We start from the raw sequence: 16,646 nt of genomic DNA, 5'->3' as shown, positions 1-16,646 counted from the left end.
GGAATAAAAAGAGATAAGCACAAAGACAAATCAGAGCAGGAAAGGGTAAGACAACAGAAAAACGATGCATAGAAAAGGCAGGAAATGTAAAAAAAATACATTTATAAAGGTGGTGAGTTCAGTGAGTTACATATCAAAATTGTCTTTCAACTTAACCTCTCTGATCTGACTCACTAGTGTTGTGTTTAATTGGCGTAAATGCAGTAGATACTAGTAATGCAAGTTAAGTAAGGCTTGCGCGTGTTTCTATGTGTGTGTGTGTGCATGCAGTCCTTTGTCATTGTTCCTTTAAGCTCATTAGGACATATACAGTGAATCATTCAATTAAATGACAATGACCTACAGCCACACATTGCCAGGAGTCCTGTATGGAGAAGTACACACATCTCTGTGTGTGCGTATTATGATTGGGATGAGTTACTTTTCCTGATACTGTATGTAAGACTGTATTAAGCTCAACTGACTATTTAGACTATTTAGTGTGAAATGAGGCCAGGCAAAACACAATCATTATCCACATCATGCAACTGAACAAAGAAAGTTTATATTATAAGAGTTTAACATAGCTTAAACTAGTGGTTGTGTTATTGTTGCGCGCACATGTGTGAAAATAGCAGCATTTACTGTGTCTGCTCGTTTATGACATGCTAGAGGAGCTGATGGCTGGTCATCCATCCATCCATTTTCTTAACCACGTATCTAACATAGTGTCATAGAGGCTGGAGCTTCTGACCACAAAGTTAAAGGGCAAGTTGCAGGAAACAAGCCGGAAGCAAAGAATAACAAGCAAATTCTTGGACTGCAGGTACAGAACTGCAAAGGAATTTAAGTACGTGCTAAAGAGCATGTTGTTTATTACTGCAACACTGTACTGCTGTGTTATGGCAATTCTTACAACACAAATATGTCAGTAATAAATGGTAAATGAGGTTGCAAACCCACCTACTGTTACATATCAGTAGCTGTTTTATTGCTTTCTGAGTTGTATCAACATGTTTGCCACAGTAATAAAACAATCAATATAAAAGTTCGAGATAGAACGCTACAGCTTCGGCTATGATGACATTGTATTCTGCTATTATTGTCTATTATTCAATAGAGTCGGAAATGTTATTTTCTGTATGAAAAAACTGTCATCAGTACGCTATCTGTTAGACTATGAACTAAAAATACACGAGCGATAATCCTGCGTCTCATAACGCTCACATTGTATCAACCAGTTCTCACTTGACCTGACTCAACTCGACAAGCTCAACATGATCTCTAACATTGATTCCTAAACCTAAACAAACTGTGGCAGAAAAGGAAAAGTCAAAAACCACAGGGGTGAAAACATCAGTCCAAGATGAGACTTGACCTCTTCATATTTTACATAATTTTGCATGATAGTGATTTATTTAAGAGACTGAAAATGTAAACCCCCCCCCACCCGTCTGCCAACAAGTGTGTATTAAGATTAAAAAGAGACAGATGAGTCACAGATGTAAAGGCTTATTTGCGTTTCATATTCTGTACATTTAAAAAGATCTGCTATATTTACCCACCTGATCGATTACATAAGCACACATTCTCTTTTTCTCTCCTGTTCTCTTTCTCTTCCACCATGTCTTCCTCATCCGGTCTCCTGCCTCCCGCCCTACTGCTATGACTCTCCAACATCCTTTTACTACCAATCAAACACACACACACACACATGCACACATGGACACACACTTACCATTCCAAATTCTGTTCTATCCTTGACTCTAAAACCCTTTCCCACTTTTTCACAGGCCCTCAAAAACATAAATGTTCAAAACAGAAGCACACAGAAAAAAAATATTGTACTGAATTCTTTCATACTTAAGTTTGATGATGCTCCCAGTTCACTAAAATCATCATACAGTACACAGTCTCCAAATCTGATGCATATGAATATCTCAGGATTGCTCGTTAAGAAAAGAACATGCATCCATCCAGACTGGAGCGTCATACAGGATATAATTAATTAGAAATATACAATGCTTACAATCAAGCAATATATTTCTTAGCAAAGAAAAAAACCTGCTTATAACAGCTACATCTGCTCTGATGACTAAGTTTAACAAATAACAACATGATGATCGGATTAGTGTTATAGGTTCACATTAACTAATGTTACATAATGTGCCGAGTATCCTGAAGCTTAACAAAGTACCTGACAGAGAGGATACACATGAATGACAGTAGTCATCCTCTCCTAGTGAACTGAATGTTATCGGTGCACGATTTCATTCACCATATCGTCAGTTTGCTGGCTTTTTCATGTGCCTGTCAGTGCAAAGATGCACAAAGCATAGACAGAGCACACAAGTGAGACCGAGAGGTGTTAAGTCACATGACTGGACAGATGTCTCGATTGATGGGTGCATGTGTGTTTTCATGTGTGTATGTGTGAAAAAGATTTACATCAACCTTTTTCTGCCCTTGCCAGTGAGCATTTGTATCAGTAAATAAGAAACTGTACCTATACTTTCTGCACTTTTACAGAGCAAAATAAAGGTTTTATATATTGTTGTGTTCAATGTATAAAAGATACGTCTCACTTTAAATGCCACTTAAAAATATACATATAAAGACACAAATTAGACAATGAAAATGATCTAGTCATGTATCTATTTTTTCCGTTATTTTTTTGTCTGTTAATTAGATTGATTTTAATTAATATGTATGTGGCTTGCAGTGGTTCCATAGGTTTACACATTCACCTAACAAGCAAAAGTCCCTGGGGGAAGACAAAATCCCTTTGGAGTAAGGCATCCTGTGTAAAAAATCTACCTATTTGAACATGTGGAGCTATCGCAGTAGCAACAACTTGTAAATAAGGGAGCAGATGACTGGAGTTTCATGTATCAAACTCACCATATAAAGTAACAAAACAATGGGAGAATCAGAACAAATTCACTAATCTGCTTGTTCATACATTCATCCACAACCAAGTAGATACTGATTATAAAGGACAGTCAAGGGATTTTGAGGAGAATATCTTAAATAGAGTGAACTAATACAACAAGTAGGGCTGCCACAAACGATTATTTTGATAGTCGACTAGTCACAGATTATTTTTGTGATTAGTCGACTAATCAGATCATGCATCCATTAGACGTACAACGTACAGCTTATTGCACCAGCAGCATCTGCTCTTATATAACTATCATTAGCTTACAGCTTTAAGTGTTTAAGGTATGTGCTACCTAAAAATAAAGACAAGATGATAGTTTGTTAAATTTTAATGAAATTTGCAGTTTCGGTGAAATTTAATAAACTCCTTGCTATCTAAAATATAACGGGACACCGGAGTATATTCTTCAGCATCTCACACTTCTGATAATCAGTTGTCTGCTTGACGTTTATTCAGCTGTGTAAAAACTATAACTTTAATCTCAGCCAAACCGATTTACTCAGGAACAAATAAAATACTAAAAAAAAGCCAAACAATAACATTTTTAAGTTATCTAAATGACTTATATATCATGTTTAACCTGAGTAGCGAAAGACGGCGGTGGGTTTGAAAACGATTTGCCGGGAGTCCGGTGTTCTCATGGGCTCTAGTGAGAATTGCCCCCGGCTAGCTATCGAGCTGGTGGGTAACAGACGTCTCTGAAAACGTCAGAGCGCTTTTGAAAGTATGTGGTGTCTTGATAAGCTGAGCAGATATTTGAGGTTTACGCAGTTACATTCTCGCCTGAAAATATGTTAAACGTTTATTTTGTGACCCAGAAAGAATAATAAGAGTAGTATTAAAACTAACTAGCTGCCGCCATTGTTGGAAACTGAGTTGGACTGCGCTATGAATTCTGGGACAGAGCTACTTCTTCTTCTTCGGGGTTTAACGGCAGCTGGCATCCTTGTACATGCAGTGCTGCCATCTTCTGTTTCAGTCCGTTATTACACTCTAAAATCCTACTACTTATTCCTGCGTCTTTTGCGATCTTACAAAGCTTCAAACGACGCGTCGACTATTAAATCAGTCGTCGACGATTTTGATAGTCGACGTAATCATGACTAGTCGACTAATCGTGGCAGCCCTAGCAACAAGTACACATATGGATGCACACATACATGCTAACAGATACTTGATGTTATCATAACATTGATCATGCTTTTGAAGCTATATCAGCTATATCTATACCATTTACAGCCTGGACTTGGACTTGAAATGTTCAGATAACATGGCATATGTTCAAAATGGAGATGCCCTAATAGGACTTAAAAAGTCTGTGAAGGTTCTCAGTCAACCATGTCATCATAGTCTAAGGAGCTTGGAAAGAAAAGCGTCTGGACTTCTTTAAGTTGCTTGAAGACGTTTCACCTCTCATCCGAGAAGCTTCTTCAGTTCTAGGGTCAAATGGTGGAGAGTCCCAGATTTAAACCCTGTGGGAGTATCCCCCCAAAGAGGGACAAAAGGACCCCTTGATGATCCTCTACCTAATCACATGAGCCAAGGTGTGAAAGCGGGTGTGGGTCACAATCAGCCAGGGTTTTGGGTGAGCTCATTGTGAAACCTGGCCCCACCCTATCATGTGATTTCCTGAGGTCAGATGGCCCGGGATGTGAGTGGGCATTAAGGCGTCTGGGAAGGGATCTCCTTCCCAGATGCCTAGATGGCAGACAGTTGGTGTCGTAAGCCACCGCCTTTGTTCAAAGATGATCGCTTACAGTGGACATGACTTAAAAAGGACGCCGAGCGCGGATCCTCTGGCTGATTTGACTTAACCATGAATTGAAGTTCTGTTTGTGCTAAACATGCATGTGAAAATGATACAAAATTCTAATAATGCATGATCCTAACAGCAAACCTGTGTCACTCAGCAGCAGAGAGTTAAATGGATATGCTTAGCTATGGTTTCTACTTTGTAGAACACACGTTTTTTCTCTTTCCAAATATTCTGTGTTCTTGATGGTCCTCAGCACTTTGTATCATCTCCTCCAGACTGCTGCCTTACCTCCTCTCTCTTCGTGGCATTGTGCCTTATCCCTCCTAATGGATATCGACCACAGAAAGACAGAGAGAAGCTGTTCACATATGGACACAGTGGGTTGTTCCTTTTTTTTTCTTCAGCTCAAAGCTAAACTAGTGCAGCGTTGATGCATTCTAATGGATGTTAATTTCACAATGCCATATGGTAACATCAGACTTGGATTTTTAGCCATGATCTTATAAAAGATTTTCCATCACTCCATCCATTAACTTTTGATTATCCTTATCAGGGTTGCGGGGTGGCTGGAGGCTATCCCAGCTACCACAGAGCGAGAGGTGCGGTCTATTCTGGGTTAAAATAAAGTTTCTTTTAACAAGCAAAACAGGAAAAAAACAAAACTATTGCAATGGGTATAATTTTAGGCATACACTCACCGACTACTTCTTTAGTTGCATCTTGCTAATACTGGGTTGGACCCCATTTTTCCTTCAAAACCATCTTAATTCTTTGTCCCAAAAAGCCTTTGGTCCATGATGACATGACAGCATCACACAGTTGTTGCAAATTCATCTGTGAATCTCCTGCCATTCTGAGGGAGCGCTATTGGATTTAGATGTGGTAATTGTGGAAGCTTTTTTAGTACAGGGAACTAAATTTGAGATGATCTAAGCTTTGTGCCATTATATGTTACCCACCAGCTGGATACACTGTGGTCATAAAGGGAAGAACATGGTCATCAACAATACCCAGGCTGTGGTGTTTAAATGATGCGTGGTAATAAGTGGCCCAAAGTGTGCATATCCCCCACTATTATTCCACCATCTGACCTGTTGGTACAGCGCAGGATGAATCTATGCTTCATGTTGTTTATGCCAAATGTTGACCCTACCATTCAAATGTCACATGTGAATTTGAGACTAGTCAGAACAGACAACATATTTCCAATCTTCCGCTGTTCATTGTACCTAACAAGTAACAAGTGGTTATTTGAGTTCGTCTTGCCTTCCCATCAGCTCAAAGAAAGAAGCCTAAAGAAAAGCTCAAAGTCTGCCCTTTTACTCTGACCAGAGACCTGCTGCTTACTGGATATTTTCTCTTTTTCTAACCATTCTCTGTAAATCCTAGAGATGGTAGTGGAAAATCCCAGTAGATCAGCAGTTTCTGAAACACTCAGACCTGCCTTTCTGACACCAACAACTATCATGCCACATTCAAAGTCACTTAAATCACTTTTATTCCTCATTCTGATGCTTAGTTTGAACTTCAGCAGGTCATCTTGACCATGTTTACATGTTTAAATACAGTCTATGCAGTCATTACTCTGTGATTAACTGATATTTAAACAAACAGTTGAACGTGTTTACCTAATAAAGCAGTATAACAATAATGTTATATAGCATAAATACATATGATGATTTTTTAATGAATGAATTATTGTATGTAAAGATTAATACTTACTCATGAATACGTACTAACACATTGGAATTAGCTGCAATAGGATATATTTTAAAAACACATTATAAAATTACAAAGTAACTGTTTTTTCTAAAGAAACAAGGAAATATTTTGGTATGATGTTTATACCTCAATGTAGATTATTACTATGCTCCTCATATGTTAAATATGTATATAACTAATAGATAGTTAAATAGATAGTTGAAGCAAAATATTTTCCATAACCACGCATCTTATCTTGCTTTAGGACCTAACATAGAACCAAGTCCGCTAGAGCTTATCGTCATATTTTTACATGCTGCAGTGCCTTTTGTGGGAGTATTTCAAGTTGCTATACATCAATACAACCATTATAGCCTAAATTTTAACCATATGTATGCATTAAGTCCACAGTAACTACATAAATTGCAAAAAAGTGCAATAAACTGCAAAAAAATTGAAAATCGTTTTGTTTTTGTTTTTTTAACAAATATTTCTAGTTAGAGTAATTTAAGAAGTTTAACCCTCAAAACTGTAAATACAAAAAAGTTGTGCAAAATAGTTTCCAACCACAGGAAATTTATTTTGAGCGTCTTCTTATTTTCATTTTTGACCATTTAGCTATGTTTTACGGCTAACCGTGACCTAGGACAAGCTGATGGCATAAGATGTAAGTACAACTCGTCCGGTTTCATATGCAAAAAAAATTATTGCGCTAGCTTATGTGGCTGCAGTTCTGCCCGCTCCGACTGGTCTTAAAAAACAACAACATTACAAGGACATTTCTGAAAACCCCATTTCCATCTCACAAGTGTTGCAATTTCACAAATGAAGAGGAACTTTCTTTCTCCTGTCAGCACGAATGGATTCAATTCTGTCAAAGGTTCTTTCAAGACTTATTTCCCCTGAGACAGAATTATAACTGTTGATCAAGACTAAAAAGGCTAAATTGGATTTTAGATAATTTTGTAGAGCGGTAAAAACATTGTTGATTTACTTCTTCAACCACAGAAGACAGAGTGAAATATTTTACCATTCAATTTGTGGCTCACATAATAAATAAATAGTCCAAAATACGCATGTCAGATATTATTAAAGCCACCTGTCACTCACAACATTGCATCTAACATCTGGCAGATTTTCCAGACCTGTTGCCACGACAGCTCCTTATATGTAAAAACCCCATAGAACTGAAAATAAGTAGGGCTTACCCAGGCTTTCAGAGAGACAGAGTTAGGCAATAATTTTGGTTTTTACACAGCAAGAGCGAATGTGAGAGATTCTAAGAGCACTTTAAAAAGAACAACTTAGAAACAAATTTAACTGGAACCCCTGGAAGTGATTCGTAGTAGGTAACTATGCGTTTTCCTTGAATGCCGATGAAGCAGTAGAGGGAGAGAAATCTCCCTCACTGAATTCCAAAGAAACATCCTGTATCAAAGGTATCAAAGAAACCCTTTATCAATAAAACTCAGAATATGAACCACCAACAGCAATGCATCCCTATATAAACCCAAGGCTTTAAACAATCAAAAAAATTATGGTGTGGTTTATACACCAACTTTTTTTCATCCTGCTGATATTTTTTTCAACATGGCATTAAATGCATAGGCAGCACTTTACAATATGGTATACACAATTGCAAGTATTTATCAAGGAGCAATTTTTTAAGAAATGAGAAGATCTGCTCCTTGAATGATGCAAATCAGATGTTTAATGTAAGCAAACTGTCAGTTTATATGTATCTAATTCAAAGTGGCGAATGTCTTCATATGCTTATTCGAATCAGCGGGGATTATTTATTAAGGTCAAGGTTTTATTGTTCCCAAGTCTGTCTCAATTTTTGTCTTTTATGCCAAAGAACCAAAAGAATTAAGAGGGTGAGAGACAGAGAGGGTTAGAGAGAAAGAGAAAGAAAGTTGTTCCAAAGAGAATCCATCTAGGTTTTAAACTAAGCACTTGTAGCCAAACCACATGCAAATCTGAGTGCTGCTGACCTCAACTGAGGATACTGTCAGGTGGTGGAATGAATACTTCAAAGGCCTCCTGAACCTCACTAACATGCACTTAGTACAGGAAGTAATGTCTGGCCAATCACTGTGCCTGAGGTGTTTAAAAGAAAAACTCCCCTGTGGCCAAGCCCCTGGATGAGATTTTCCCTGACTCCCTTAACCCTTTAAAGCCTGTACCATGAAATAATTATCAGAAAGCTCAAATGTTTTGAAAATGGGGTGTTTAGTGAACCTCCCAATGAAATAAAAAATAGTAAAACAAATTAAAGATAGCATTGCATGTATGAGTTTTAAATTGTATCAAATTTGCTACATCAGTCTTTTTTTGTTTGCATTTTATTCCTTAAAAATGTATTTTGCAATTTATTTTGGTTTTTCAGAGTCACACTGGTGATGTAAATGTGTCAAAAAGACACGTATCTGGGAAGGTCTACATCTATGTGAGGTCGCTTTTGGTGTCTGTGGTCGCTGTTCCGCAAGTCATGTGGTTAGGTCATCTGTCTGAATTTAAGCTGATGATGGTCTTTAGTATCACTTGTCTAATTCTAATTATATACTATGTTTAGGGGCTGTAAAGCAGCCATAACAGTATTAAAGTCCATCTACCATCTGCTCATATTGTAGAATGCAATTGGATAAATGCACAAAGAGCACTAAACCTCAGAGTTGCAACAACAACATAGGTCACATTGCCTGTCACAGTAAAAATCAATTCTGGGAGTTTTTTTGAGGTGAGTAATTTTAATCTTTTAATCTAATCTTCCAAGATCTCGGAAGACTAGAATTCGACCAAATCCCACTTAAAAGCCCTGCTGTCATAAGAATGAACATAATCATGATTTACTCATTTAATTTTGAGGTCTCATAAGAGTCTAACATGGCGTTACTTTTGTGTGATTAATATGTTTAACCACAAAATCAACTCCATCCATCCATCTTTGAAAGAATCTTTGATTCTTCTACAATTTCTATTGACATGACAATTTGTTCTAAATAAACTATCAGAGCATGTATCTTCTTAATTCAGTCATTTCTTAAAGTAATGTTCCTCCCTTTTCCACATTAACACGTTAACTATATTTGACACTCAGATCAAATCAGAGTCACATCTGACATAGTGCTGACATTGCCGTCCTCCTCAAACAAAGCCACAAAACATTTAGTACTAACTCGTTCATAAATTTATAATGTAAATGCTGACAAAGAAAGCATACAGCAAACTCATCAGGACAGCAATAAAGCAAACTAAATGACAACCGTTGTAACTTGTTCAACAGACATTTGTGACATTTGGCCCTTATTCCCCCGTATTCACCGTACCCAACAATGGCTCTGTTCCACCACAGATGTCTTTATCATTTCGCCTGATTAGACTTTTACGACTGGATGACACTATCATTATCATCTGCCCTCATCCTCATTGCATTTGCTGATGTCTCTTGATTAACTTACACAAAGCTGCAGATACACACAGAACCACGCATAGAAACCCATACACACACTTACAAACTCATAAAGGCAGATAAATGCATTTTACTATTATGACACCATAGAAACATCAGACAGAAAATTAAAAGACACAAGGCAAATAATGAATTGACAGTGCAGACAGACAAACCTGTAAACGAGTGTGTCGTCCCCAGAGCTGTTGTACTGGACTTGGAACATCCTGACTCCAGATGTAGGGGTTTGACTGCTCCATCTAATGAGGGCAGAGTTTCCTGTCAGCTCCACCAATGAAACCCTCCTGTCTGCTCCTCTTGTCTCATTGTTGGGAAGTGCAACCTTGGAGGAGGTCAGGATGTCAGAAGGGGCTGGTTCAGAAGAAGGATCTCGACTGCGGCTTGTGCTGTTTGCCAGATGGGGCATTGCTGTGACGACTAGCTCCACCCTTCCCGTGGATTCACCTGCCGTGTTTGAGGCAATGCAGGTGAAGTTTCCTGAATCCTTTAGGGATGTTACATTGATCTCTAGGCTTCCATTAGGGAAGACTAATGTTCTGAAACAAAAGTGAAATGGAAAATGAAATATCATTAAGATAGCAATCAATTGATCGACACATGAAGTCAAATGTGAATGTTACGAAAAGTAAGCTGTCTGCTGGATTCTTATTAGATAAACTGGATATTATTATAAGGAGTATCTGATACTGACAATATCATACCACCAATATCTACGGTACGTTGACAATATTTAGAATGACTGTTATGCTAATGTTTCTAACTGTGTGCTTTGGCATAACCAAAGGTGGCACTTGACAAGAAAAATGCTACTTATGTATTTTCCTTTGTAATTTGAGTAATGCAAATTACAACTGCTGAATCAAAAAAGACTTTTGAAAGAAAAGAGTTACAACACTCAAAACACTGTCAGTGATTTTATAAGACATGTTTTTTAATGCAAAACCATAACTAGGCACTCATACCTGTACCAAGTGGGTTACCCAATGAAAATTTTAGCAATACATTATAGGTGAGGAGATTATGGCCTTAACAACTATCGTCCTGAACCATTTCAGATTGGCCCGCACATGTCAAGTGCCTACACCCCCCTACAATATCTGACTTTCTGACATAGCTCAAAACTGGAAGAGCAGAATATTGTAAAAACTCTGTTGCATATGCCTGTGTGTTTGCCAGATGTATAGTGGCAAACTCAGTGGGCAAGTCATATTCCATAGATTAATACCACAACTTTAATTTTTCAATGAATTTACAATGTACAGGGAAGAAATGTAGTATACTGGATTAAACTAGACCATATGTTGTTGTTATTACCTGGATCCATTGGATATGAGTCGCCCTTCAGGGCTGATCCAGTGGACTTCAGGCTCAGGGTCACCATTTGCTTTGCACTTCAGACTGGCAGGCTGACCTTCCATAGCCACAGTATGAGGTGACTTTCGTGTTAGAACTGGTGGGTCACAAATAAACTCCTACCACGAAAAAAAGATAAGGTCACACTTCCAATGTCAAAGAGATATATTATTATTATTTTTGTTATAGAACAAAAAAGCCTAGTGTCAAACTTTGCCATTAAAAAATTGCAAAAAGTATCACCTCTTCCGGTATAGTCCAGAAATACTTGGCACTAAGGTCTGGGGGAGAGGCACATGTTTCCAGATCATCTTCTCTGGTTAGTCTCCTCAACCACAGAAGTTCACAGTTACAGTGAAGAGGGTTACCTCCAAAACTCAACACAAGAGAGGAGAGGGGGGAGCCTTTGGATTTGGCATAAACTGGGATTCTCAGGAACAATGGGTCTGGGGGAATTTTCTTTAGCTTGTTCGACGTCATGTCTAACCTGTTACAGGATGGCATACAGAAAGAAGGGGAGGGATGGACAAGAGAAGAAGGGAGTTATTTATAAAACCAATAGGGAGAGGCAACAATATACCAATTCAATGCTGCATTTGTACATCACAAAAAACACACCATTTGCCCTTTTCTATGTCCTTACCTTGCCAGTTTGTGCAGGTTGGTGAATACTCCCTGGGGAACATTTTCTATGAGGTTATGATCCATATTTAGGGTGTTGACATTGGTTAGGCGTCCAATTGTGTCCCAGGGCACTTGGGCAAGGTTATTGTAACTAAGGTCCAGGTCTTCCAGTGTGGACAGAAAGTCATCAAAGGCATGGGGAGATATAGAGTGAAGCTGGTTATTGGCCAGGATCAGATGCCGAAGGTTGGTCAGACCTTTAAAATGGTCATCCTGGTTGTCAAAAAAGAAAAACAAAAGGCAGTGAGTGGGTGTAAGTAAGAAATGATAATGACATGTGAGTGGATTATAATAAACCAGGGATCTCTCTTTTTAATTCAATGTCATCCATCCAGCCACCCATGTTACCTTTATCACAGTTAATCTATTAGAGTCTAGGTGGAGCGCTCTCAGGCGTCGCAGGTCACTAAAAGCAGAAGGAAGAATCTGGCTGATGGTGTTTCTGGACAGGGTTAGATGCAACAAGCTGGTCATGTTGGCAAAGTCCTTTCTTCTGACAGCTGGAAACAAGCGTAATAAACACATAAAAAGACCTCATCAACAAAGTAAATTAAGAATCATTATATACTGTACACAGAGAAGTCATCAGCTGGCTCATGAACTGTAAATATGTTGAGTGGGGGGCTGAAAAGTGGGATCCCCATGACATTGGGCAATAGAGTTCCTACGCGGTAAGGAGGACATTCCCCACATAGCAAAATTGGTATGTCCCCAATCTGGCCCACATAATGTGCTTACACATGGCCCACATACCACAAGGAATGATGGCCCTTTGGTGGCCCAGATCAGGTTTGCCAGAGGTGGCACACACATGGGCCAGCACAAGACCAGCTGCAGACACACTGGTGGTCCTGTGCTGGCCCATGTGTAGATTACCTCTGGCAAACCTGATCTGGGCCACCAAAGGTCTGCCATGTGTAAGTTGTGTGCAGCCACGGGCCAGTTGCAGACACACTGCTGACCCTGTGCTGGCCCAGATATCAGCCTAATGTGTACCTTTATCTAGCCATGTAATAACAACATGTGCCGGAACATAATATTGCAAAAGTAACATGACAAAACTCTGTTCGCAGTGAATGGACTGATTCTTATATAGCGCTTTTCTACTCTATTGGATTACGCAAAGTACTCTATACAACATGCCACATTCACCCAATCACACACTTTCCCTAGACTGAGTACTTCCTAATTACATTCATAAAGTAAATTGTCACTAGGTTTTGGATAAAATGTACACAATCCTGTCAAATCTGCATTTGAAACGTTGGCAACTATAGCAGTATAGTATTGCAACATGGCATTTGGGTCTTCTAACTAAAATAGGAAAATAGGAACATAAATAGTGCCATCATTGCCAGACATGGCCCACATCTGGTTGATATAGGCAAAGGCAAGGCAAGGCAAATTTATTTGTATAGCACAATTCAACAACAAGGTGATTCAAAGTGCTTTACAGAGACATTAGAAACAAAAACAAATAAAAAGCATGATTTAAAATTGATTAAAACAAGCAAACAAACAACTAACTAAACACACACATTTCACACCTGTTCGCGCGATCTGAACCCTTATCGTAAGGGGAGCTACCAGTCCTTCTGTGGACGAGCTACTTTCTATTTTAAATTCCCTGAATTTAAAATACTCTCTAGACCCAGTCTAGACCCAGCTGGGGAGCTACCCAGAGCTCTAAACCCACTTAACAAACAAACAAAACAGTATATAAAATCAAAACAGATAAAATCAGAACAGTAGATAAAATCAGTAGTTAGTGTAAGTTTTGAAATTTCAATCAATCAATCAATCAATCTTTATTTATAAAGCACTTTTCATACAGAAAAAATGTAGCACAAAGTGCTTTACATAGTTAAAAGCAGCCCACCCCACCCTCCAACGCACTTCCCACACTCTCAATACACATATATCCCCCCACCCCCACCCACACACACATACACACACGCGCACACTTAAAGAGTAAAAATTGGGCTGGGCTCGCATGAGCCAAGTGAGGAAACATTATAACAGAGAGCCGTCTGCACCGGGAGCCGGTCACAGACCGCAGCCTCCGGGCTGGGCACACAGCAGGAGGGAGGTCAAGGAGCCCCCCAACCAGGCTGAGAGGACCCCAGAGACCCAGCAGCCACAGTCAATAACAGCCCCGGTGCAGAGAGCCCCCTCCGAGGAAACACTGGAGATATGGGTAAAATGATAAAATAAATAAGAACAGGATACAATATAAATATAAATATAAATAGAGTAAGAAGATTAAAAAAATGAATAAGAATAAAATCAATAAATATTAGGTAAATCCTAAATTAATAATAGAATAACAGGATAGAATAAATAAGCATAAAAAATAAATAAATGCTAAGTAAAAGCTAAATTAAAAAGGTGGGTCTTGAGCCTGTTCTTAAAAACATGCACGTTCTCTGCGGCCCTGAGCTCCTCCGGCAGGCTGTTCCACAGACGAGGACCGTACCACCATTTAAGCTTAAAAGTGTGGATTTGGTGCTTTATTCAAATGCAGCTGAGAATAGGTGAGTCTTCAACCTGGATTTAAATAAACTGAGTGTTTCAGCTGATCTGAGGCTTTCTGGGAGTTTGTTCCAGATATAAGGAGCATAAAAGCTGAATGCAGCTTCTCCGTGTCTGGTTCTGACTCTGGGAACTGATAAAAGACCGGATCCAGATGACCTGAGGGATCTGGAAGGTTCATACTGGGTCAGGAGGTCACTGATGTATTTTGGTCCTAAACCATTCAGAGCTTTATAGGCCAGCATCAGAACTTTAAAGTCTATCCTCTGACGGACAGGCAGCCAGTGTAAAGACCTCAGAGCTGGACTGATGTGGTCCACTTTTTTGGTCTTAGTGAGGACTCGAGCAGCAGAGTTCTGAATGAGCTGTAGTTGTCTGACTGATTTTTTAGGTAGACCTGTAAAGATGCTGTTACAGTAATCAAGCCTACTAAAAATGAATGCATGGACTAGTTTTTCCAGGTCCTGTTGAGACATCAGATCTTTTATCCTTGATATATTCTTGAGGTGATAGTAAGCTGATTTTGTTATTGTCTTAATGTGTTTTTCTAAGTTTAGGTCTGCATCCATCACTACACCCAAATTTCTCGCCTGGTTTGTGGTTTTTAGATGTATAGATTGAAGTTCTCTGGTGACCTGTAATCGTTTTTCTTTGGCGCCAAAGACTATTACTTCAGTTTTGTTTTTGTTTAGTTGGAGAAAATTGTGGCACAACCAGTCATTAATTTCCTCAATGCATTTACCAAGAGCCTGTACAGGGCCTCGGTCTCCTGGTGACATCGTGATATATATTTGTGTGTCATCTGCATAGCTGTGGTAGTTTATTTTGTTGTTCTTTATAATCTGTGCCAGTGGGAGCATGTAAATGTTAAACAGAGGGGGTCCCAAGATGGAACCTTGGAGAACTCCACATGTGATACTTGTCTGCTCGGATGTGAAGTTACCTATTGATACAAAGTATTTCCTGTTTTCTAAGTATGTTTTGAACCAGTTTAGTATAGTTCCTGAAAGACCTGCCCAGTTCTCCAGTCGTTTGAGTAATATGTTGTGGTCAACTGTATCAAATGCTGCACTGAGATCCAGTAAAACTAGGACTGACATTTTTCCACTGTCTGTGTTCAGACATATGTCATTAAACACTTTTGTCAGAGTGGTTTCAGTGCTGTGGTTCTGTCTAAAACCTGACTGGAAGGCATCGTAGCAGTTATTCTGTTTTAAGAAGTAATTGAGCTGTTGAGAAACTGCTTTTTCAATGATCTTACTTAAAAATGGGAGATTTGAGATCGGCCTGTAGTTTTTCATTTGTGTCTTGTCAAGATTGTCCTTTTTCAGTATAGGTTTGATTACAGCAGTTTTTAGTGGTTCTGGAAACACACCTGACATTAAGGAAAAGTTGACGATCTGTAACAGGTCTGACTCTAAAGTCTTTGAGACCTTTTTGAAAAAACTTGTTGGCAGGACATCTAAACAGCAAGAGGAGGAGTTCAGTTGACCTAAGATGTCCTCCAGGTCTTTGCTGTTAATCGGGTGAAACTGTTTCATGGTGTTTAAACAGTTTTTCGGTGGACACAGTACATATCCTGGATCTGCTGTTGATGTACCAACTGCTTGTCTAATCTTTTGGATTTTGTCTGTGAAGAATTTGGCAAAGTCATTGCAGGCCATGGTTGAATGAAGTTCAGCTGCCACTGGCACAGGAGGGTTTGTTAGCCTGTCAACTGTAGAAAATAAGACCCGAGCATTATCGCTGTTTTTAGTGATGATGTCAGAGAAGTAGGACCTTCTTGCACTCCTCAGTTGTAAATTATAATTGTGAAGTTTCTCTTTATAGATGTCATAATGAACCTGGAGGTTTGTTTTTCTCCATCTGCGCTCAGCTTTCCTACACTCTCTTTTTTCATTTTTCACTAGTGTGGAGTTTCTCCATGGAGACTTTTTCCTTCCAGAGATAACCTTCACCTTAATGGGGGCAATAGTATCCATTACATTTAACATTTTTGCATTAAAGCTATTGACGAGCTCATTGACTGAACCTTTGGACAGGTCAGGTGTTAATGGGAAGACCTGGTTAAAGATCTCACTACTGTCTTCAGTTATACACCGTTTTGTGATCACTGCTGTTGATATATTTATGTGGGCTGAGATTTTACTTTCAAAGAAAACACAGTAATGATCAGATAAGCCCACATCAGACACAGTAATGTTTGAAATGCTCAGGCTCTTGGAGAT

General features: G+C 38.9%; 1 protein-coding gene across 3 annotated transcripts in view; it reads right to left on the bottom strand.

The window, feature by feature from the left end:
• Window positions 1-16,646, bottom strand: part of zgc:172282 (leucine-rich repeat and fibronectin type III domain-containing protein 1-like protein) — a 189,007-nt gene that overhangs the window by 61,968 nt on the left and 110,393 nt on the right. For all 3 annotated transcript variants that reach the window (XM_040008619.1, XM_040008618.1, XM_040008620.1), the window contains exons 4-8: window positions 12,235-12,386; window positions 11,846-12,099; window positions 11,446-11,689; window positions 11,164-11,321; window positions 10,005-10,385 (exon numbers count right to left, since the gene is read on the bottom strand). In XM_040008619.1, the coding sequence (XP_039864553.1) occupies window positions 10,005-10,385; window positions 11,164-11,321; window positions 11,446-11,689; window positions 11,846-12,099; window positions 12,235-12,386 (1,189 nt within the window). The remainder of the gene's footprint in view (window positions 1-10,004; window positions 10,386-11,163; window positions 11,322-11,445; window positions 11,690-11,845; window positions 12,100-12,234; window positions 12,387-16,646) is intronic.

The sequence above is a fragment of the Simochromis diagramma genome, unplaced genomic scaffold (assembly GCF_900408965.1).
Source record: "Simochromis diagramma unplaced genomic scaffold, fSimDia1.1 OVJJ01000344.1, whole genome shotgun sequence".
NCBI lineage: Eukaryota > Metazoa > Chordata > Actinopteri > Cichliformes > Cichlidae > Simochromis > Simochromis diagramma.
Note: the sequence above shows the minus strand (reverse complement) of the source record. Positions and strands in the feature narration are given on the sequence as shown.